This window comes from Thamnophis elegans, chromosome 11 (genome assembly GCF_009769535.1).
Source record: "Thamnophis elegans isolate rThaEle1 chromosome 11, rThaEle1.pri, whole genome shotgun sequence".
In the NCBI taxonomy this organism is placed as follows: domain Eukaryota; kingdom Metazoa; phylum Chordata; class Lepidosauria; order Squamata; family Colubridae; genus Thamnophis; species Thamnophis elegans.
The window spans coordinates 8174278-8199002 of NC_045551.1; the positions used below are offsets into that span (position 1 = coordinate 8174278).

The 24725-nt window shown below is 38.8% G+C and overlaps 1 protein-coding gene across 2 annotated transcripts in view; it reads right to left on the reverse strand.

Moving 5' to 3' along the window:
* Positions 1 to 8953: 8953 nt before the first annotated feature.
* ABL2 (ABL proto-oncogene 2, non-receptor tyrosine kinase) overlaps positions 8954 to 24725 on the reverse strand; it is a 59446-nt gene continuing 43674 nt past the window's right edge. Inside the window, exons 6-11 of one of the 2 annotated variants that reach the window (XM_032226537.1) lie at positions 23595 to 23772; positions 18645 to 18829; positions 18303 to 18455; positions 15884 to 15973; positions 13075 to 13248; positions 8954 to 12152 (exon numbers count right to left, since the gene is read on the reverse strand). In XM_032226537.1, the coding sequence (XP_032082428.1) occupies positions 10426 to 12152; positions 13075 to 13248; positions 15884 to 15973; positions 18303 to 18455; positions 18645 to 18829; positions 23595 to 23772 (2507 nt within the window). In that variant the 3' untranslated portion in view covers positions 8954 to 10425. Of the gene's footprint in view, positions 12153 to 13074; positions 13313 to 15883; positions 15974 to 18302; positions 18456 to 18644; positions 18830 to 23594; positions 23773 to 24725 lie in introns of those variants that run through there. The other variant, XM_032226538.1, reaches the window with a different exon arrangement.

Consider the following 24725-nt stretch of genomic DNA (forward strand, 5'->3'; position numbering starts at 1 on the left):
GATTGAGCTGGCCAGACATAACTCTTGTTTGTAAAAGCTATGTACAGCACGTACACAGACTGACCGAACGCACTATTTAAATTTTGTAAAATACACAAACCTTGTGCAAAATTGAGCCGTATGTGGAAGGCCAAGTGATTTTGAGGCAACACAAGTGCCCCCAGAATCTGACCTTAGTACAATCCGAATTTAGGAGAGGAAATGTTAGATTATAGAGATTTTAGGGCAAATGATAGTAATTGGGTTTCTTGTTTTCACATTTTAGGAATAATGCTTCACAATTGTAAATACAGGTAGATCTCACTTGACAACTGTCTCAAGATGATGAATAAAAGGTAACTCTGAAACACATTTGCCATTAGTCACTACATGTCCTGTGCCCGACCTTCCCCCACTGAAACAAGTGATCTTTTCCTGAACTTTCTATCACAGTGTTTTCTCCCCAAAAATGCTATCAGCAAGTTAAGAAGCTGAGATCTGTGATTTTAATTAGCCAGTTTTCAGCTGCTGCCTGCAACTGACAAGTCTTTAATCATTTTCACACATTTGGTTTTTTGTCTCCTATGCTGCTGGGGGCTTAAGCCTCAAATAATAGCAATAGCAATAGCAGTTAGACTTATATACTGCTTCATAGGGCTTTCAGCCCTCTCTAAGCAGTTTACAGAGTCAGCATATTGCCCCCAACAATCCGGGTCCTCATTTTACCCACCTCGGAAGGATGGAAGGCTGAGTCAACCTTGAGCCGGTGAGATTTGAACCGCCGAACTGCAGTCAGCTGAAGTAGCCTGCAGTGCTGCATTTAACCACTGCGCCACAGTGGTTAAATAAGCGAGGCAAACAGCTGGTGCTGATGTACTTCTTTGCATGTGTATTTCTCATTGTATACCTGCTTACTCTCTTGCAATCCCTTCCTCTCCAATAAGTGTAAATACAAACATTAATTCCTTTCTTGCTAATTAATCCCAGCCTCAACTTTGGGTGAGCATTCCAAAAGGGAAAAGGGAAACTGAACAATTATGGGCACAGACAGAGTCATATAGTGCTGAGATGAAAATCCCAATTACGTCTTTTAAAACAAGGACTACCTATAGTCCGATATAGGGAATACTTTAAAATCTGCAGATAGGCAAGCAGTTGTGCATTGCGTGCCAGGCAGTCATGCCCCATATTTCTTCTCCCATAGATTCTGTGAATGCAAGGACATAGACCTAAACCTTCCATTTAACTTTCAGAGTGGCTTGTTACAAAAGCTTATGCAGACTATTGTGGCTAGCCAAAAAGGTATTACACAAATTGTTGACATTTTGTTTGCTAGCCAAAAAGGTATTACACAAATTGTTGACATTTTGTTTGCTAGCCAAATAGGTATTACACAAATTGTTGACATTTTGTTTGCTAGCCAAATGTCAGCAACGTTGCATTTACTGTCTAGGTAAGCTTGCTAAATGATATAACATTTGTAACCTGTGACTGGGGGTAAAGAAAGAAGAGATCTACAGTGCAGAAGAAAATGTGCCTTGTTATTCTAGAAATATGAACCTGTCTTGAGTTAGCAGCTTCAGCAGAGCCATTCCCATTTGTGTACATTTCAGCATCTGAATGTATGCTGGTAAACTGTGTGGATGGTTTCCACAGGAAACTATTGTGAGTTCCTTGAATGTTGACCTATAACAAATCATTTGTTACAGCTTTCCCATGTTCAAGTCATCATACATGTTAAGTGCGAAATGCCAAACCGGTTCCTTTTCTCTTTTTTTAGGTACGTAACTGCATTATTTTCTTTGAGATTCATTATTAATTCAGTCACTAAGCCCTAAAAGAAACATGTCCTGAAATTTAATTGCCAATAAAAGATTGCAATTTTTATTTAAAACAAAATGCAAATTGGCAAAAAAAATATGTTTGGAACAGGCAGAGAGGCAATGCCTCTAAGGGCCTTACTTACATCAAGTTAACACTGTTTGCAGTTCACAGTCAGGAAATAGTGAAAATTTAAATTAGAAAAAAAAAACAACCAAATATATTACAAACAACAACAAAAAAACAAAATAACATTTGACAACACTAGTAGTGTGGGTTTTTCTGTGTGAGTCGCACATTTCAGTTTCACCCATTTTAATCGTCAGTGAATTCAACTAATGGAGTGCTGGGTTGATTAATATCCTTAACCATCCATTCCCCCCCATCCACCCCCCACCCACCCCCTGGAAATCTACCCCTTACACATCACATAATGTTGGCCAATTTTGCCCTAGGCAATTTCAGAGAAATTAGACATTCCTTAATATGCCACCTTTCTGGATTAGAGGAAAAGGCCACATTTTCACATCATGAGTTGTACTTGAACCAACTGTGCACGGGCAACTCTTAATACAGTACTGTGAATGGGAAATAGAAAGTGGTGTCTGATCGTGCTCATTAGTCATTTCAGCATTTCCAAAGTCTGCATTTTAAAACAAGCATGCCATCCGTGAAGAAGTAGAAAAGGGGGTTAGCCAATAATCTACTTGCTTAAAAGAAAGACTAACGTGTCCAAGTTAATTTTTAACACAGGGGCTCATCATATATCAATAGGAGACTGAACGTTGAGTAAGAGAGAAGGGCTACTTCTCTTTAATCTTTTGTGCAGAGGGGTCATCTTAAATTAAGGCTCATTTCCTTTTAGTTAAGTATAGTTGCAAGATCCACGCTGTCTAAAACAGATGCATTGGGATGTCCAGTTAGCTGCTTGGGAAATCTAGCAAGTGAGCAAAATTAAATCAATAAATACCTATCCTAGATTGCACTGAGATGAGGGAAAGGGGGGTTGCGCTTCCATTCAGATCAAAAGTAGAGGGAAAGAAATAAAAGAATATCACAAAGGTTCATCCTTTTTTTCCAAAATACAAGTTTTGTAAATTGATGGCAACTTTTAAACAATACTTATATTCTGAAATAATACAAAGATTGAACAAGCTTTGATATTTAATTTTAAAGCATGTATGAAATATATCTTAAATTTAGCAATATTTTTTTCAGGAGATGGAAAATGAAAGTTTTTTTTCCCTTGTTTTTGGCACACACAAAAAATTGAACAAGAAGGATTTGAGCCAGCTTCAAGGACAATAACCAAACAATCTGTTTTTAGTATCTTCCATGTTTAGTGTTTTGATACTTCTGAAAATAGAAATCTTAGGCTTCATATCTCAGGGTACTTCCATGGTGTCACAATATGCCATTAAGCAGAACGACGTCCTTAGAGAATGAATGCTTTATCTTCAATCCTGCTTAAGACCAGAGAACCAAGGAAAATGTTACTGAAAACGCTAATTTTCAATGCAGAGCTATGGGTAGCCTACAATCCTTTTGATTATTGATCCCCTAAAAACGCTACGGTGAAATTTCAGCAGCAAACCACGAAAAAACAGGAGCAATGAGAAAATCAAACAATAAAAATCTGTAGGTTTATATTTTTCTTAAAAAAAAAACTTGTATGACACAATTACCTTAGTAATCCTAACAGCTTGAAAAATTGTTCCTGCAACATCATTCCATTCACAGGAGCCATTAGTTACCCCAAAATTAGAACACTTTTTTGAGCACCTTATATCCCTGCCTTAATGGAAAGTTAATATTTCACTATTTTACAAATCCTGTTTGTCCAAAACCACCCCTGGATATTATTTTGAGATGAATTTGCTGGAGAAGCCTGATATTTTCGTATAAATTGTGTACTTTATTTTGAACTAACTGGAGTTTGCCAATCTTCAGTGCTACAATTATTTTAAAAAATAATTTTAAAAAAGCATGATAGTACACTGCTCTAGAATTTCTGCCATTAGGAGCACAACAATATTATTTTTGAATGAACTGTATGTAATATCAAAAGGCTATTTCACATTACGCAAGAGGACTGATTAGCTTCTTACAGTTCCAAGGCAATCTGGGAACATTTTGAATTAAGGAACCAATCTATGTATAGAACACAAATTATTCCACCAACTAAAACCAGAGTTCTCTCGTAAGATTCCATTAACTATTAATGCCATCCCTTTGCCACAAATAGACTGTCATGTTTAGCCAGAAGGAAAAGAACTACAGCTTAGACTCACAGTGAATTCATTTCCGAACCACTCAGCTTCAAGAACATTATACATAATATACAGCGCTGTCCCTGATATCTTCACTGTGGCATTGTAACCAATAAAAAGAAGACATGGAGCACAAATTGTATAAGAACAAAAATAAGGTTTAAGCATTATTGTCCCAAAAGAAATTACTTGAGCAAAAGATATTATCTTCCTACAGTTATCAAGAAAGATCAAAATGGTTATCTGAAACTCATGCAAAACCAGAAAAAAATATCTGCACATCCAAGGTTTCAGTATAGTATAATCTCAAACAGCTTTCATTCAAACAACATCCAACCTTAGGTTGGATAATGCTAAGATATACTGTATGAGAGTTGAAATTAAACTATCAGGAAGGTACCAGTTGGGGCAATGGCTTTAAAGCTTTCAATGCCTAGCAGATATATTCAGAGTCCCCTAATGATCCCTTAGAGGGGGGAAATTGACTGCCTTTCCAGATATAGTGGCTCTCAATTGCTATTTTGCTTTATTACAAAGAGTGGAATGTGAATTGTCTCTACATTTAATATACAAAATAATGCCAGGATTCTGATTATTATTATTATTATTATGCCATCCTCTAAACTGGGATGAGAAGCTAAAAACAGTCAAAGGTGATTGAGAAGCATTAGAAAAGATCACAGAAAATATTAACAGAAATCTGCCTAGAGTTGGAACTTGATAATTTCTAGTTAAACTTTTAATATTTAGCAAATGTGGACTTAAAAACTACATAACAATTTAAATGGACAAAGAAACTTGCGCAATCCTAACCGTTTCGTTATAATTAGCTTCCTGTTTAAATGGAGTAAATTTCATTCTTGATTTCTTATATTTTTGAATAAAGACGTCACCAAATTTCTTGGCTGTGGAGTGTTTATTGTTAAGCCTTCATATGGTGCAAAACTGGAAATATTTCAAAAAGTCAGAATAGAACGGGAAGGGAAATTGGAAGTCATCTAATCCAACACCCTGCTCAAGCAGGAGACACTACGCAATTTGAGACAAGTAGCTGTCCAATCTCTTCTTAACTTCTGAAGGCAACTTCTGTTCCACTGGTTAATTGTTTTCACTGTTAGGAAGCTTCTCCTCAATTCCAAGTTGCTTCTCTCCTTTATTAGTTTCCATTGTTTCTTGTCTTGTATCCTGGTACTTAGTCCTTCAGATGTTATTTGGATTCTACATTTCATCAGCCCTACGGTCAGGGATAAGGAAGATGATAATTCTAGTTAAGGAGGACCACACTTTCTTCATGAGAACACATGGCCCACATGTTAACACAACGTTTTATCTAAATATGAGGAAAATAGCTAATTTAGTTGTTTGGATTTAGCCAGATATTAAATTCTACCTCGCCCATTCAAGGAAACTGCACAAACTGAGAAGTGAATTATTTTCAAATACAAAGTGAGTTTTGCATTATGAATCCACAAACACAAAAACCAGACTTTGTGTGTATAATTTTGGGAGGGAGCCTGATCTACAAAATGCTAGAATGAGTACTAATATAACAGTGAAGTACAAGAGAAACCACGTTTCTCTTAATTATCATGCCATTAATATCAACTTTAATCTTCAGTGTCATTTGCTTATGTTATCTAAGGCAGCACCCAGCCATCAGAAGAAAATAATAAAAGTTTGACATAAAAGTCCATAAAACTAGGGAGAAAACCTGAGTGGGAATTCTCAAACTATTCAAGGACCAAGCATGTTCATTTGACATGAAATGCCGTGACCCGTCAAAACCGCGGTCCACAAAAGCGCGCTCGACGAAAGCGCGTACGTGACGTCATCACAGTGCGCCGAAAAAAATTAAAAATTGAAATAAAAATAAAATTAAAGCAAGCCGATTCACATAAAGGTAAGGGTTAGGTTTAGGTTTAGGTTAAGGGTTAGGGTTAGGTTTAGAGCGTTAGGGTTACGTTTAGCGTTAGGTTAAGGGTTAGCGTTAGGTTTAGCGTTAGGTTAAGGGTTAGGTTTAGGGTTAGGTTTAGGGTTAGGTTAAGGGTTAGGTTTAGGTTTAGGTTTAGGTTTGGGGGGGTTAGGGTAAGGTTTTCGCTTTAATTTTACATTTTTCGATCACAGCGCGATGTTTTCGTCGCGCTGTGATGACGTCACGTACACGCTTTCGTCGAGCGCGCTTTTGTCTACCGCGGTTTTGTGGTGGAACCATGAAATGCTAATAACTTGAAGGAAACAAGGCAAGGCAAGAAACACTGGATGGGAACTAATCAAGGAGAGAAGCAACTTGGAAATAAGGAAAAACTTTCTAACATTGATAATAATTAACAGCTTGCTTTCAGAAATTGTGGCTGTTTCATCACTGGAGGTCTTTAAGAAGGCTGGACTGGAGCCACTTGGTCTGAAATGGCATAGGGTTTCCTGCTTGAGTAGAGGTTTGCATTAGAAGGCCTCCAAGCTCCCTTCCAGTTCTATTCTGATTGATTGAAACAGGTGAAAATGTGTTTGGAATCCATAACAAAGAATATCCCATTATATATATTATCTATGTTTAGGGGGTGATTTCTTCTGTTCACTCTCCCAAATTTTGGAAATGTTCGCCATTATACTGAAAATCCAACAAGGAAGCATGGACCAAGAAACCTGAGTTTTCTGAACTAATGCACAAGAGTCTATTTCAGCTTTCCTCCCAAGCCACTGTCAATTATTTCAAATTTCAGAAGTTAATAGATATATTGCATTATTTTTTTTTTAACTTGATGAACAATGTGTAGTTTGATGCATCTGGCCTACGAAGCAAAAGGATTCTTTTCATTTTTCCATCAGCATATATTGTGTACAGATGTAATGACAACTTTGTATTCACACAATCGCTAAGAGGTTCGCCATAAAAATCAATAGGCAGTATGTAATGTTTTAAACTTTCAATACTCAAACATGACCAATTAAAAAAATTAAAAGGTAGATGAAATTTGGCCCTAATTGATTTCAGATTAATGCTTCTAATTGATGAAAAGAAGACACTAAGAAAGGTGCAGTGGCAGGTAGAACTGCTGGAGAAGCTAATGAGAAAAAGTGCCCAAGGAAATCCTAACACAGTGGTTCCCAAACTTGGCAACTTTAAGACTTGTGGACTTCAACTCCCAGAATTCTCCAGCCAGCAGAGTAAGTCCAGAGTAAGTCCACAAGTCTTAAAGTTGCCAAGTTTGGGAACCACTGCCCTAACAGAACAGTAAACAAAGGAGGAAACAAGATAAGAGCTTTTTCTCAAGAGCTGTTATGAAGAAAAGCAAAGTAGGGTGCTTTATATATTCCTTCTTGAGCTCTTGTGATTTTTCAAATCACAGGAAGGAATTGTTCCATTCTGTTTTGATCTAATCAGAACCACTTAAGTATTATATCCACTCCAGTTCTTAGCACTTTATTTATTTTATATCACCCTTCTTAATCACCCATTTCCCTCAGAGCATCACCGTTATAAGAAAAATTTAGATGACTATAACAAGTAGAAAGAGAAGCAAGAAAGATGATCGGGGACTGGAAATCAAGTGCAACAGGAGAGATTGAGGAAACCAGTCTTGAGAAAAGACGGCTCAGAAGGGAATCAATACCAAGGCACAGAAAAATGGTCTCAATTGTGAGCAAGCCATATTCCTGCTGAATGTTAGAATAATTTTCAAATTATTCAACAGTCAAAACAGTTTTTGTGAAATAGTAGAGTTTCCATTCACTTGAAATCTAATATCCGAGCAGACATTTGTCAGGAATTGGACTCAATGGTCTAAATAAACTATATAAATAATATAATGTACAATTCTATGACAAACAGTCTGGTGTAAAAGGAGTCTACAGACATGAACCACTGGAAAATGTGTGTGTGTGTGTGTGTGTGTACATGTACGTACACATGTGCAATATCAGAGAAGTACATTTTCCCCATCTCAAGCTACCTGCTACTTACCACAACAAAGTCAATTTATTTTGGAGCAGTAATTTCAGTGACAACAGAATTAGAACTCTGTGAGGGGAAGATTTTTATAAACTATCCCAGGCAAATATGAAGTTGCAGGCCCCTGCATTTTTAAGACAGATTTTGTATTAAGAGCAGCACACGTAAACATATATACCATTGTCCGACTTGTAAATAGTATAACTCAAATCCAGAATTCTCTCAGGGAAGCAGAACAGTTACTGAAGACACAATGGGCACCAGAGACCAATTCCAAAAGCCATCAAGAAAAAAAAAAACTCTGCATAAGAATGGGTATCCCCTTACGTCAATGCAATTATTGTAGACACACGCATAGATATCCATTTTTTTTTCTTGCTCAGAAATGGAAGAAATTGTGCACTGGATATCTGCAGCATGCACTATTCTCCAAGGCTGTGCAGCTGTTTGGATTCAAAATGGGAATAATGATTCCAGGTAGGAGGAACACTCCCACGGAACCCATTGAAAACTACTTAAAACCTCTGCATGCTAAGAATGTTAGTTACTGCACAATCCAAGGAAAAAAAGACAAACTGCAAATAAATATTATGTGAGTAGCTTCGGATGCTCTTTAGCATTGCTGCTTGTTCAGTGTAATTTGTGGAAAACTTAATGGCAGGATTCTAGGTTAGTATGAATGTGCTTTCAATCTCCTTCTCCAGACAATAGGGCTAAAAACCCTTCCATTTATGTATGGTTTAAGGCTGAAATGAACCCACTTGTGACCGAGGCCATACCATAACTAATTATTGGTAGCCAACGGCTCCAGAGAACAAAGTGTTATCGACGTGTTATGTGGGGTGGGAAGATCAGGATTCCTAAGACATTTCAAACAGGGTCTCCATGATTTCTTCTTATTAAGCCTTTCAAATATCTTCCTTGTTTTGTTTCTTGACAAAAAAATAATAATGGGAAACCACAGCTCCATTTTTCAACAGTTTGTTGCTGAATTTCAATAAACAGAATGAGTTCAGGGGATCTGGGATAAACAAAAAAAAAAAGGCGGCCTCATGGAAGCATATAGCCTGATTTCTCTTATCTTTCAGAAGCAAACGTGTTGTGCAAATGCTAGTTTAAAGTCACATTAATCACAGAAAAAGCCCAATATCATTTCCTTAACATCAGTGGATTTTTGAAATTAGTGGTCCCATAGCAAGCTGACTTTGGAAGATGAATGAATTTTGCAACAGGACTACTTGAAGGGAGATGGCAACATGTTTATACAGACTAGTCACTTATAATGAATCCATGTGCAGGCAGTGTCTTGAAACTACAAATAAAGCAAAAATCTAAACAAAGAATCCATATCAGCAATGCACCTGAACTGGTATTTCCAAGAGCAAATTTATAGTTCTACTAGAAAATAGGAAGGCCTCGGGTCTCTAGTTCTCTCAAAAAGAAATGACATTAAGGTAAGCACAATTAAAATAGGAATGTAGAGAACACTAGCAGCATCCTGTAGTGTTTTTAATTCAAAAGGGCTCCTCAAGGTATAGCAAAGCCACCACTGTACCCAGGTTCAACGCCAGAGATAAATTAAGAGTTTCTTGGGCATGCTATCCCCCAAAGAACTCAAGTGATTGCCATTGGTTAGCTAACCATGCTATGCTACCCACATGGTGATGATTGCAGTTTGAGTGTAAGGTGTGATTGTGTGAAATCCAGTGGCAAGCCTGCTTAAATTGTCATTCAAGATGCTGTGAAAGAGTGAAGGTGTAAGTGACTAATATGAGATGGGGATGATAAAGGGGGATGCATTTCATCTTCCAGCTCTTTCGTTTCGTGTCTATGATTACAGCAACCATATAAAAAGACTTTTCCCTCAAAATTATCCTCTCTTTCTTGGAAAGATGTAGTTGGCGTCCAATGGCACCTCTAAGCCTTTCTGATGGGACCTCAGAAAATTAAAACACAAGAGTAGTGCAGAAAAAGAATCTCATCTCTTGTCCAGTAATTCTAATCAACTGGGCAAGCATCCAAGAGAATAAAGCACCTTATTCAAACCAAAGGTATCTTCGTGGAATCTCCTTCCTCCCAGAAATGATCAAGAGCGCAAGCTCTATTTTTGCAACATTTTTTCACCAAGGCAAATTCTCAACATTTTTCCTGCCTTAGCTGCAGTCACCTGACCCCTGTGAAACCTTGCTTCCCTCTTATCTGCCCCATGTACTGAGATGAACCTGTAAACATGTGAGCTCAGTGATCTGAGGTACTTCACATAAAACTTACTCAAGCATCAGTCTTCTCCTTTCAAAACATTAACATAGGGGAAAAAATGATTAGGAGAAGAAGTCACTCTTGACTCTCCTCTCAATTTTGTGAACTTTTTTTTTCCTTCCTCCTAAGCAGATGGTTTGACAGAAGCTACCTCTGAACAACATCACTGATTTCTTGAACACAAGACAATAAGTTATTAAGTACAGGATTTGTTCCGGGCAGATTAGCAGCCATCGAGGACACCTGCAGCTCCTGCAGGCTGAGTTCCAGTTTGCTCACGGCTTCCCGGAAAGCAAATTTGTTGCGCGTGTGCGGGATGCAATCCACATAACCTGAACAGTAATCTAATAGTTGGTGCCCAGTATCCACCAGCTGGCTATTGGTGGTAGGTTCTGCGATGGCACTGGAGAGGAGCTCTGCACATTCCAGAAGCGCCTCTTTGCTGATCTTGTCTGCCGAGATTCTCTCCGCGGTCTGTTTGGTCTTTCTCAGAGCAACTTTAGCTCCCGCTGTGCCGTTGGCCATTTTAGCAGGTGACGAAGACAACGGTGAAGGCACTTGGGGTGGAGGCATGATTGGCCTTCCAGCTTTTCCACCGGTAGGTGCCGCTGTTACCTTTTTGCTGCCCTCGCTCTCTTGCCCAGGCTGTACCAATGCTCCGTTATCCAACTCTTCCGCCGTATCTGAGGTACCTGGAGGCTGGTGAAGGAGCCTCAGGACTGCTTGCGGTGGCGGAGGTGGAGGAGGGGGTGGAGCACACTTTGGTTTTATCCGTCTGGGTCTATCCCTGTCGCTAGAAGCAGCGCCCTGATGCTCAGACAAGAGCTTGAAGCGATTCCCCTGAGAGTCTGTGCCGATGAGCTGCACCTCAGCTGGTGTATGCTTTAGAGTAGGTGAGATGAGAACGGGCACTTTGTGATTATGAGTGGTTGGGAGTATTGCTGCAGCCTTGGCTGGAGAAGGCCAGCCTGGTTTGTCTTCCCCTTCTACGGAACCTTGTCGTATCCCACTGTTTTTCTCTTTGCTTTTCAGGCTTGCTGTCGCTGTGGGCCCTTGAGCGTCCTTCTCTGAAACAGATGTGTCCACAGAAGGAGTCCTGAAAGGAACAGCTGTAGCGCCCCTCGGCAGCAGTTTAGTTTTTGGTCGGCTTCTGGTCAGCGTATGAATCTCTTCACTCCTTTTAGGGAGAAGATCATTGGGCTTGTCTGTGTTCTCCTCGGGCTCAGAGGAAGTGGATACCGTCCTTTCCAGTTGGACTTTGGACCGGTGGCAATTTCGGGGAAGAGTCATTGCCATTCTCTCCTGCTCAGGAAGACCTGCAGACATGGAAGATGTGGAGTTTGATCGGGGGAAAGGTTTTGAGGCTTCATCGCCTCCAGTGGGCCTCCCAGCTCGTAAGCCAAATGTCTTTTTAATCAGGCGAGGTGTAAAGAAGCCCGTGAGGCCTGACCAACCACTACCAATGCTTGTGCCCCCACTGCTACCGCTGCCGCCACCACCACCACCATCTTCCCCATAGAAGTTCCGTTGTGCAAAGCTCCCAATATAACACTTGGATAAGCAAAGATTTCCATCCTGCTGGGAGGGAGTAAATGAAAATCCATCAATATGCTGCAATGGACCAACTCCGGAAAAATTACCCGTTAATTCGTACTTCTTATGAGCCTGATTTTCCATTTCACGGAAGGAACTGCTACGTTTGGGAGGTGTAGGAGCATTTTTCTTTTTCATAAAGGAGCTAAAGAAACCACCTTTTCTGTCTCTAGTAAAGGTAGTTTCTCTAGTGTCTTCTAACAGGCCACTCGGTGACTTGTCTCTCTGTTTACGAGGTAGTGCTGGGGATCCGCTGGTTTGCTGTGTGCTTCTGATAAAACCTAGACAAAAGAACAGAAATGTCTGCTGTTCATGGTGATGCAGTAACTTTGTGCCTCCTTCACACTGAAAGGAGAGGAAACAGCCTTGCTGTTCACTAGAGAAATACTGATATTTAACTTTTATAAAAAATAAGGAATGGGATTTGATCTGCAGAATTATCTTTTTTGCCCAACAAACGCTGAAGAATTGATAAGTGGCACTGAAGCCTTAGAAAACTTGAGTCTGTGCTCTTTGCTTCGAGGGAAAGTATATTTAAAAGGCTTCTTTTTCCTCTCATCAATCAGGATATGTGGTCCTGGATACACCACTGATATCTTTCCTTCCCTTTAATTTCCTAGTCTTCTCTCCTTATCTTGACTCCAGTGATATAGATATATCAGATATTCCCTAGCATATTATACAAATGAGGAAATTTCTCTATATTAGGTTGCTTAAATTTCTTCTGTTTTATTATGCTTATTACTGCATTCTTAGCAAGAAAAGCAATTAATCTACAATTGACTGGATTTAGGAGGGGAAATATTAAGGGGGGGAATATAACTATGACATTACTTTTAATACAGAAGTCAGATTAATTTAGGAGTTTGTGCATTCAAATTGATCTAATATATAATCTAAATAGCTGACCAGATATTCTGCTTCCTCCACCATAAATATAGAGGGATGTTTCCATTTTTTATGTCTATTCACCAGCAGAACAAATGTAACATCCCATTTTAATTACTTATGGATATTTTAACCTGTTCTAGAAGATTGGTGCACCCTTCACATTAGATTTCAAGATTTTTTGGGGGGGAGAAGATGAGAAATCATGTGCAGCAATGTTAGTTGTGATCCAATTTTTCAGAATTCTTTCCCTTTCTTTGAAACATTATTTCCCAGAACCTGAGTTCCCGAGTCTGGACCACTCAAATAACATACCTGGAGCAGAACTGGATGCAGAATGCTCGATGATCTCCTGTGCTCCTTCAATATTCTCTTTGTTTTCTGTTTGTTTTTTTAAGGTTCTAGTCTTGGAAGGAAGTATAGGTAATCGAGGCAAATATGGAACTATTGAGGAAGAAGATGCGGTCCTTCCAAGTTCTTCGGCCACTTCTGTAATAAGCATGCATGAAATAATTTGTATTCATTAATTACAGGTTGCTTCAGTCAACCAAATCTAAGCAAGAGGAGAAACAGCTGAAGTCAATGCAACAATAAAATACAACGTGTACAACAAAACCAATATGGTACATGGCTGCAATCAAAAGTTTATTATTAACTGTGGAAATGATTAAATGTTCGTTGGGACAGAAATGCCTTTTGAAACAGTGAAGTTTTTGGAGTGTTATGTTGCCTCGGGGGCAGGTTATTCCAGAGTGTGAATACTTATTTTGAGGACAATTGTCACTGTACCTTACATAGTTTGGATCTTTTGTACACATTCCGTGCCCTCTGATTTTATGGGCAGATCTATACAGGATGAGTGGTCTTGAAGACACGCAAGGTACATAGGGCTTTATATATAATGACTGACACACTGAAATGCATTTGGAAACATATTATTAGCCTGTGCACTTCCTACAGCAATGATATTATATACCAGTGTTCGGATTGCCCAACTGAAATTTCCAGATGGTGTTCGACAACAGTCCTGAATGAAATTATAATAATCCATAAGGGAGATGGAAAGAATAAGAGGAACTATCTTCAGTGTCCTATCTAGGTAAGGTTACATTCAGTTCAATAACCAAAGGTGGACAAACGCTTTCGTTCTAACAGGAGCTATGAGCTACCATCAAAGTACAGGTCTGCTCCTAATGGGGAAGTAATTACACTGAGAGTCACAAATGATACAATCAATGTATTATAGCAGAATTGGTGGGTTTCTAAATGAATACCCACTCTTTCTTGCCAAGGCTGAATATGAGTCAGTTATACCACATCCAGGCCCTGACAGCCAACAGATGATGGATTAGGGCTTTCACTGCAACTCTCAGATAGGGATGCACAACTAGATTTCAGACTGCATAAATGACACAATTAGCCCTGAAGCAGCATGTGATGGGTTGCACAAGAACCCATTCTATAACATCCCACTCAGGAAGGAACACAACCACCATAATATAGTTACTTCAACTATCAATATTTGATTGAGGCAGAATATAAATGTAATAAATAAATAAACAAATAAAGCAGGTGGTCCAGTAAGTAACACACAGTGCCAAATACTGCCAAAAGGTTTAGACAAGCATAGTCAAGTGATCTGAAGATGAAAAATATGGTTTCAATTCTATGCCCAGGTCTAAATCCTGATTGCAACGAGTTTAAGCAACAGCTTTTCTAAACCTCTTTGCAACTGGTACTCTACTGAAACAGAGAACAGCAAAGGAAAAGGAAAGAAAGAGCTGATGCTAATAGGTGATGATACAGTGAAGTTTCTATGTTCAGTTGCATAATGAGATAGTTTAAAGGATGTCAAAATGCCAAAGTAGCCATATATTAGGCCATATAATATAGTACTAACAGCTAGGTAGCAACATACTATTTTTTCAGAGTCTAACAATTCCGAAGTGTGGTTTCTAAAGAATCAAACAACAGAATTATAGAATGCCTTGAATTTTATTTGAAAGAAAATTTTAGAATCTATAGAAATAGGAACACAGCAGTGTGACTCATTGGAGCAGCTGTTTCTCTTTCTAGAACTTCATAAGGGCACAGAACAGGGCACCTGGTTAAGTTACACTGGTACATAAAAGTTAATTTTATTTAAAATAAAACTAGGTTGAACATGAGGCAATTCAAAAGCCATTCTATCCATCTCTATAATTCTACATAGATTTTCCAAGAAAAACTATGCTCTAATCCACATACTGATCCACAACGTAAGGAAAAAATGACTTTTTCTAAGAATATACTGTAGTCCCAACAAATTGCTTCCAGCTAGTTTCAACTTGTCAAAGAAATGAAAAGTAATCTATCTGAAATTAAGTTAAGATCATGATTGTAGCAAATCATACTACATCAAGGTATCTGATTTATGGATCAATTCATTGGTGAATTATGATTTAACTGTATAGATGAGCTTGAGATAAAATGGAAATCTATAGCCTCTCAAGAGTTGTGAACTACAACCTTGTGTGACTTAATAAGAATGACCAAGAGTGCGTCAGCTTGGAATTCAGCAACATTTGGCCATAGTTTCCTCACTCTGGACTAGGGGAAAAGAACTTGGTAAAACTAATTTAAACCATTATTCTCAAATTAATAAGTGGACCAGACCACAGCTGGTTGTTTGCAAGGAAAATTGATTCAACAATTTTGTATCATTGTTGATTTGAAAAAAAAAACATAGATACACACACTGTATATTTCTTGGGAAGAAATACACCCAAAAAATGCATATGTATTCGAATAAATAAATACATGCTTTGGCTTGAATATCCTTCCCCCCAATGAACAGAGGAGGAAAAATAATAAACACAAGATTTAAAATCTCTTCCTTCCCACATTAAAGCAAAGAAAGAATGAGGATAAATCACAACCTTAGGTTTGTGTGCAAGTCTTCTAGTTGCTCAACTTCGTAATTCTAACATTTAGTATAGGTTTGAACTGGACAATTATCTAGATTGTTTTATAATAGAAATCCAATAGCCTAAATTATTGTGATTACATTGGCTAAGCAAAAAAGCCCAGTTTATTTCAAAAATATAATAGAAACTTCAGAATAAGTTAGCAAATAGGTCCTTACCTTCAGAGATGCTAGAATCATGAAACATGGTTTCAAAAGCTTGGTGCGTTTCAGCAAATGAAGGTCTGTCTAGGGGACTCCATTTCCAACCTACAATGTCATAAAAAGCAGCAGGGAATTATTATTTCCATTAGAGTTTGCAATCTAATTCCCACTATTCTGGAGCAAGAGTGTCTTCCACTGTAACTCTGACAACATTTTAAAGGTTCTTATGATTGTTTATTGCATTCTATTTTCAAATATCTTAAAATTACTGCCAACATTTCTGAATGTAAAAAATACCTTGATATAGCTGTATAGTCTGTATTCCCTTTGCAGTACTGATCAGCCAGATATTTTTGTTTGTTTGTTTGTTGTATTGTATTTATATGCCGCCCTTCTCCCAAGGACTCAGGGCGGCGTACAACATTAAAAAAAAAAAACATATTACAAAAGTTTAAAAAAAAATTAAATAGAATATCCAAACAAACCCAATTAAAATTAACAATAACATTTTTTTTAAATCGATTAAAATTAACAATAATCAATAATTTGTTTTGTTTTGTTCAGGCCAGGCTGGCTTGCTGGAAAAGCCAACTTTTTAGGGCGTGTCGGAAGGACCGGAGGTCGGGGATTATACGAAGCTCCAGGGGCAGCTCATTCCAGAGGGAAGGCGCTCCAACAGAGAAGGCTCTCCCCCTGGGGGTCGCTAGCTGACACTGTCTGGCCGACGGCACCCTGAGGAGGCCAATTCTGTGGGATCGCACTGGACAGTGGGAGGCTACTGGTGGCAGTAGGTGGTCTCGCAGGGACCCTGGGCCTAAACCATAGAGCGCTTTAAAGGTCATAATTAGTACCTTGAATTGCACCCGGAAGACAACCGGCAACCAGTGCAGGCCGCCTAAAAGGGGTGAAACATGGGAGCACCTAGATGCCCCCACGATAACCCGCGCAGCCGCATTCTGGACCAGTTGAAGCTTTCGGGTGCTCTTCAAGGGCAGCCCCATGTAGAGAGCGTTACATTTTTGGAAGACCCAGATAAAGGGCTTGAAAGTAAAAACCTTCTTTACCTTGAATGTCTGGTATTCATGATGCTGAAGGTTCCGTTTATTTATGATGAATAATATCTGCCCATTCTCCACATATTTGGCTAAACTCAATTAAAGTCATGTAAGTTGCTGGTCAGAACAACATTGAACTGCTACATGACAAATCAATATGCCTTCATTTGAACCTTCACAAATTTCTTCTAATAGCAGCAAATGGGTAATTGAAAACATTTAGAACTCTCAAGCACCATTTATAAGTTAATTAAAAACAACTTTTTGGTCTTTTTTCTGACAAAAATAATCCAGATGCTTTAACTTTACCTTTTTTTTCATTTGTAGAGTACGATATTTAACTTCCCGGCTGATTTGTAGCTGTTTTTAGTGCTCTCATTTTAACTAGTTAGCTTTTAAGGTAGAACAAAATGATATCCCACATCCTTGGGGTTATTCTCTTCTACCTTAAAAGGCGTACTTATTCCACTTGAATAAGTGGAATAACTTGAATAAATATTTCTGGAAATTTCAACTGACACATAAGGTCTGAAATACAGGTAGTCCTCAACCTAGGACCACAACTGAGCCCAAAAGTGAGTTTTGCTGCATTTTATGACTTTTCTTGCCACAGTTGTTAAGTGAATCACCATACTTGTTAATACCATAGTTATTAAGTGAGTTTGGCTTTCCCATTAACTTTGCTTGTCAGAAGATTGCAAAAAGTGATTGCCTGACCTTGGGACACTATAACCATCCATAAATAACTGAATTCTGAATTTTGATCACATGACCTTGGGAATGCTTCAAAGGTTGTAACTGTGAAAAACGGTCATAAGTCACTTCTTTCAATGCTGTTGTAACTTTGAACAGTCAGTACACGGACTAGGGATTTCATCCAATTTCCAGCAATTCTATTTTTATTGCAGACACCCATACCAGAGGCTATACACTGTTCAGTAGTTTTTCTCATCTCTGTTAAACCCATTGTAATTTTAAGAGGACGTAGCCCACTACAATAAGGAAGCAAGAGTAGCAAAGTTCCCTTGACAGGCTAGTGAATGAGTCCATATCTGTGTTTTAAAAGAATCTTAAAAGGTTTCCTCTCTGCAACCATGAAGCTATGAACTGTGATTTTCTATCAATTCTATTCCAGGCGTATTAGGAAGCATGAAACATTTATTCAACCTCCTCAGCAGAAATCAGTGTTAAAGATCATTCAGTTTTACAGAAGCTGTCATTACTAACAGTTTTTCTGTTCACAAGAAACAGCCTGTATGTCAACAAACTTATTATCATATGTAATAATAAATGCTAAATGTACTTGGAAAGTTAGTTACCAAGTTGTAACTTTCTATTTGCATTTGCTTGTAAAATAAAAATCAGAGCATTATACTCACATGCTCTCATGAGTTCATAGACCTTTGGTGGGCAACCTTCAGGCTGTTCCATCCTGTAACCTTTCTCCAACAGATCATAAACTTGAGAAAGGTCAATCCCGGGATAGGGGGACATTCCATAAGTGGCAATCTCCCACAGCAGTACTCCAAAAGCTGCAAATTAAGCAAGAATATTTTAAAGCTGCATTGTTTAAACAACACTGATTCTTCTTATCAAGTATATTGAACTTCTTAACTAAAGAAGTACTATCCTGAGAATATAAAAATAGCTCAATGTAACCTTATAATCCTGATTTACTTACATAAAAGAACTCTGTACTAAAGGACTTTTTCCCCTCTTACCCCAAACATCTGATTTGATTGAGAATGTGTTGTAGGCGAGACTTTCCGGTGCTGTCCATTTGATAGGAAATTTTGCTCCAGCATGAGCTGTATATGTGTCTCCTGTCATCAGTCTGCTTAATCCAAAGTCAGCTACTTTCACCACGTGATTTTCTCCCACCAAACAATTCCGAGCTGCTAGATCCCTATATAAGCAAAAATTACAAGAAATTACCATATTTTTCAGAGTATAAGACACGGCTTTTTTCCTCAAAAGAGGCTGAAAATCTGGGTGCATCTTATACATCGAATGCAGTATTTTTTGCCTCCCGAAGCCCCACCCCTTTCACCAAAATGGCCGTGCATACCCTTATGGAGGCTTTCAGAGAGCTCCAAGGGGCTGGGGAGGGCAGAAATGAGCAGAAAATGGTTTTCTGCCCCCCCCAGCCCCCAGCAGCACTCTTTAACCCTCCATAAGGCTATGCATGCAATTATTTTGACAAAAACGGGCCTTTTTTGTTCGTTTTTGCCCCCTCATCCCCCAGGAGCACTCGGCAAGCCCCTCCCCCCAAGGCTATTCATGCCTTTTTTTTAAAAACGGGCCTGTTTTCATGAAAAATGGGCCGCTTTTGGGAGGTTTACAGAGTGCAACAACTTTTTTTTTCCTTTTGGAAGGCTCTTTAACTGATTGATAAGAATTACATTGATCAAGTGGTGTGCCAGCAGCACCAAAATCTTAGGTGCTGGAGAATGTCAGCGATTTCCTTCTCCAGAACATGGATAAATACACCTGGAAACATCTACCTACCTACCCATTCTCTCTCTCTCTCTCTCTCTCCCTACCTACCTACTGTATTTCTCTCTCTCTTTCTATTTCTCTCTCTATTCCTCTCCCTACCTACCTACACTCTCTCTCTCTCCCGACCTACCTACTGTATTCTCTCTCTCTCTCTCTCTATTTCTCTCTCTCTCTATCCCTTTATCTACCTACCTACTTCTCTCTCTCTACCTATCTACTGTATTTCTCTCTCTTTTTCTCCCTCTCTATCCCTCTATGTACCTACCTACTTTTTTAAAAAAATTGCCTCTTCAAAACCTTGGTGCGCCTTACACTCCGGTGCGTCTTATACTCCGAAAAATACAGTAGCACCCCTATTTTATTCATTTATTTGTATCCCATCTTTATTATTTTTAGAAATAACTCAAGGCTACAAACATATCCAACATATCTTTCTCTTTCTATATTCTCCACAAATATCCTGGAAGTGTATGACTGGTCCAAACTAGGATGTTAGAGGAGGCATACAAACATTTTAAGACTGGATTCATTGAAATAAACTGGAAATTGTTAAATAATGACTTCTGAGAATCCACAATTTTGGAACTGTGAGAATCTACAATAAATACTATATTTTTAGAAAAATACAACATTCATTTAGGAATTCTACGGAAGTAATAGTAATAGCAGATATAGTAGCGGAGGACATAGTCAATGGTTGCAGCAGAAAAGTTCAGTTCCCCAAACTCTTCTCTAGATCAAGGAGAGAAGATCACCCACAAGTGGTCCTTACAGAGACTCCTTGTGAGACCATAAAACAGGAGTCTTTGGTGGGTTTCAGAGTCCTGGAAGCCAAAAGAAACTCAGCTTTGCCCAAGCCATAGTTCAGAGCCTTCAAACAGACATTGAGTTCACACATTTCCTCTTAATCATTTCAGGAAATGCCTTGTTAACTGCTTTTGGGAAACTAAGAAATTTTAGAATGACATCTTATGGTGTGATTTTTCTTCAATCCTTAGCAAAAGAAATTTTATGTAAGCTTAAGAATTTGAAGAAATATTTTTATTTTGAAATAAATAGCAAAAGAATGAGTAGAATGTTGATTTTTAGAAAGTTACAAACACACAGAGTGAGAAACTATGGTAATTATAAAGATCCTTACGAATTGTTTAAAATCCCATTAAAAATATATGAAAATTTTGAGACTAAATATAAGAATGTAATAGATAAGCATTGGGCTAGAAACCGGGATATCATGAGTTCTAATCTTGCTTTAGGCATGAAATCAGTTGGGTAACCTTGGACCAATCCCTCTCTCTCTGTCTTAGGAGGGAAGCAATGGGAAGCTACTTCTGAAAGATTGCCCAGAAAACTACAAGTCAGTATTGATTCAAAGGCACAAAAACAAATAAACTAATCCTAATTGGCTATGCAGGCAGGAAATTTGAATTTCCAAGCAAAAGTTGGAGCTTGTTTGATAATGCACTTAGGCATGTCAGCAGGTTCCATACACAATTTCAACCAGATCGGAGAACCACACACTATCTAAAACCAGGACAGAACAATTTGGATGATTTTACCTCTAAGCAGTTTTATCCTCTAGACTGTACTAGGAATGCTTGATATTAGTGGGAACACACAATGCAGATCTAGAGATTGCAGGGATGGCAGAATAAGCTAATGCTTTTGCTCTAAAAATGGGAAATACTACATCTATTGTTCCTGCTCATGAACAAGATGCTTCATTTCCCCAGCATCTTTAGAAAAAGGTTGCGCATAGGATCTATTCTCTCCTGCTGCAAATACTGCCAGCTTCTACACATTCAATGAACCTTTTATAAACTATAGTGATGGAAAGGAGACGCTGGCATCTCCAGCCGGTTTTTAATTCATGTAGCTTTTTATTGAAGCACTCTAAATCACTCTTGGCAATTCCTGCAGTTCTTGTCAAGATGTTTTCTATGCACCCAAGTAATTCAGTGTTTACTGGCAATATGGTTCTGTAATGGAAGAAGCACAAGCTCACAAGAATAACTCAAATAAGTATTTATTGACAGACATTCCTAGCAAAATAATATTCATCAAGTCAGAAAGAGTTAAAAATGAGTTAAAGGCCAACAACAAGGAGAGAAGAAATCCCCACAGAAAGTATGAATAAAAATAAGCCAATGAAAATGAACTCTAAATGAATTAGCACACACAGGAGGATTTCCTTTTTATGCAACACACAATTTAGTATTTGAATTTGCTATCAAGAGATGGTGCTGGCTACCAGCTTGACTCGCTTCAAAAAAGAATTGGACCAATTCATGGAAATCATGAGATCAATGGTTATTAGGCTTGACAGAAGTGTGACTGCCTTTGAAGGAGATCTGTGGGGAAACTAGTAGGCTTCATTGTGCAGCCAACTGATCACTGTGAGAACAGATTGCTAGACTAGGTGAGCCACGGATCTGATCCAGCAAGGCACTATTGATGTACTTATTCCATCTTCGTAAGTGTTGAATGTGTTCCCTTCAGGATCTTGTCTCTAGTTATGTCCCCTCTGACCATTCTTTAAAAAGCTTATCCTTATGTCCCATCTTTCATGAGCCTTAAATATAGCATTGGTTGGGCTTTTGATTCACTTACCGTATTTTCACCCATATAACCCGCGGGTTATATGCGTTTTTACATGCACAGCGCCCCCTGCGGGTTATATGCGTGGGCGGGGTATACGGAAAATATTTTACACGATCGGAGGCTTGCGCAGGCTTCTTTCTCCGTTTCTTCCCCCACCCCGATCTCAGCTGTTTCCTTCTCCTCCGTTCCTTTCCTCTTCCCCAGCTTGCGCAGGCTTCTTTCTCCGTTTCTTCCCCCACCCCGATCTCAGCTGTTTCCTTCTCCTCCGTTCCTTTCCTCTTCCCCAGCTTGCGCAGGCTTCTTTCTCCGTTTCTTCCCCCCCCATCTCAGCTGTTTCCCTTCTCTCTTACTCGTCGCGGGTTATATGCGTGGGCGGGGTATACGGAAAATATTTTACACGATCCCGAAAACCCGCGGGTTATTTGCGTGGGCGGGTTATTTGCGTGGGCGGGTTATATGGGTGAAAATACGGTAACCATAAAGCTGTTCCTGTAAACGTTGTCCTGTTCGCCTTGAACTGAAACTGGGTGCTGTTGTGGTAGGAAAACCTGTCTGCATCAGATGGGAATGTAAAAGCTAGCCTATATTAAGCCTATGGATACCTACAGGTCATCTGGTATAATGATTGCCAGATCACCATTTGATCAATCTATATAGGTTTAACTCTGTCCAATCTCTGTTTTTCTTGGAAACAATTAATACAAATCAAGAAGGCTCCTAAGGACAGTTCTTAAAATGGTTTTTGCTTTATACCACTAATGTTTATTAAATGCTTGATGCATTGGGGAGGACAGAAATCTGAGTTTCTCAGAAGTTAAAATGTGGTTCTTGGCACATGCCTGCTAGTTGAGTTGGCTTCCTAGATACGACAGAATTTCTGGACGTAGTCTTCCAAACAAATCTTTGTTGTGTCACATTGAAGGTTATTTGATCTCGTTGAGACTGGAAGAGTATGTTTCAGTTTTTGCCCACCACAGGATCAGTAGGAATGTTAATGCTCTTTCTCTGAATGAAAAGCAAGTTTCTGTTGCAAACGTTGGACCATTTCTCTATCTCACGTTATTTTAAAGAATTATGGGCAAGATATTTTCCTTGCTCAAAAACAGGGAATACAGGGATTTGCCAAATAGGTTTTCTTCCTGGAAGATTTTGGAAGCAAAAATAGCTTTGGACAGATGATCCACCTCACAGATTTAGGCAATAATCCCAATGAATTGTCCTGGCCTACAGTTGGGCTGTTGCAACCTGGGGGGGGGGGGGGGTTGTCATATATAGAAGATGAGCCATGAACTCAGAAACACTTGCCAGCTTATTCAGGCCCTTTCTCAAGTGCTTTATAACTGTTGGGAAATCTTGTAGCAAAGATCAGCTTCACAAATTAAAAAAATAATAATATAAAACTAGGGCAAGATCCCTGAGATTGTCTTCAATTCTAATTTGAATTGAAGAAAACTTGGAATAAGTCTGATCAATCAAATTCTATTATAGCTTCACCCTCAAGATAATGCACTGCAATTCACAGCTACATTCTTACATTCCTGCTTTATTGAATGTCAAGGTTTTCTGCTGACCTGTGAATGAAATTCTTCTTCTCCAGGTATTCCATGGCAGAAGATATCTGGGTGGCCATATACAGCAAGACAACAGCAGTCACTTCTTCCCGATTGCATTCTCGTAGATAGTCCAGCAGGTTCCCATAGGGCATATATTCGGTTACGATATAAAAGGGGGGTTCTAGGGTGCACACACCTGAAGAAACATAGGAGAGTTGGTAAATCCTTATGTACCTACAATTGTGCAATAAAATCTAATCATTAATTGTCAAACTGGCAGTGCTGCATTCTACATTAAAATAAAAGGGGGAAAGATTTCTCACATTTAAAAAAAATCCATTTTTAATGATTTTTTTTTAAAAAATCTCTAGCAATACTACAAAGATTTCTGCACAGATAATTTTGGCACGATAAAATTTCAACAAGATCAAAAAGCAACTAAGGAGAGAGGGGGGGGAGATAGAGGGACAGAGGAGTGGGGAGAGAAGGAGAGGGAGGAGGGAGAGAAAGAGAGGGGAGGGAGAGAGAGATTATTAACAGTACCCTAAAAGCCCCAGCATTGCAATGTGAGATTGCTGCAATGCAATGAAAAGTCACAGCATAATGGCCTAGCAAGATCAGGATATTTATGCCAAAGGTCAGCAAGATGTGGTGGCCGGGGGGGGGGGGGGGGGGGGGGAGGAGTCTTAAACAAAGTTGGTCCAAATCTTCATCATACAACTGTGGGGAATTGGTCATAACTTTGAGGACCAGACATAAGCCCATTTTTAATGCCATTGTAACTTTGAACAGTTGCTGAACAAGTGAATGTTAAATAAAAACTACTTGTAATTACATATGGTCCTCTGTTTAATTTAAAAAAAAACTACTTCAATAGTTCATTTTCTATTTCTGGTGACAGGAATCTCTCGTCCGTAACTTTCTACTTAGATATTAGAAACGAAACGAAATGAAACAAAACAGCAAGACAGATATATAGAAAAATCTGTTTGCCATCAGAATTAAGCAACAAACCCTATTGCTTTATTTTAATGACAAATTTGTTAGCAAAAAGACATCCACATGCCTCTAGTGTGAATAACAGGTGGCCCAGCCATGATACACACGAAGCAATGCCAATTGTTGTTTCCCCATTAGCAAGATGATTCT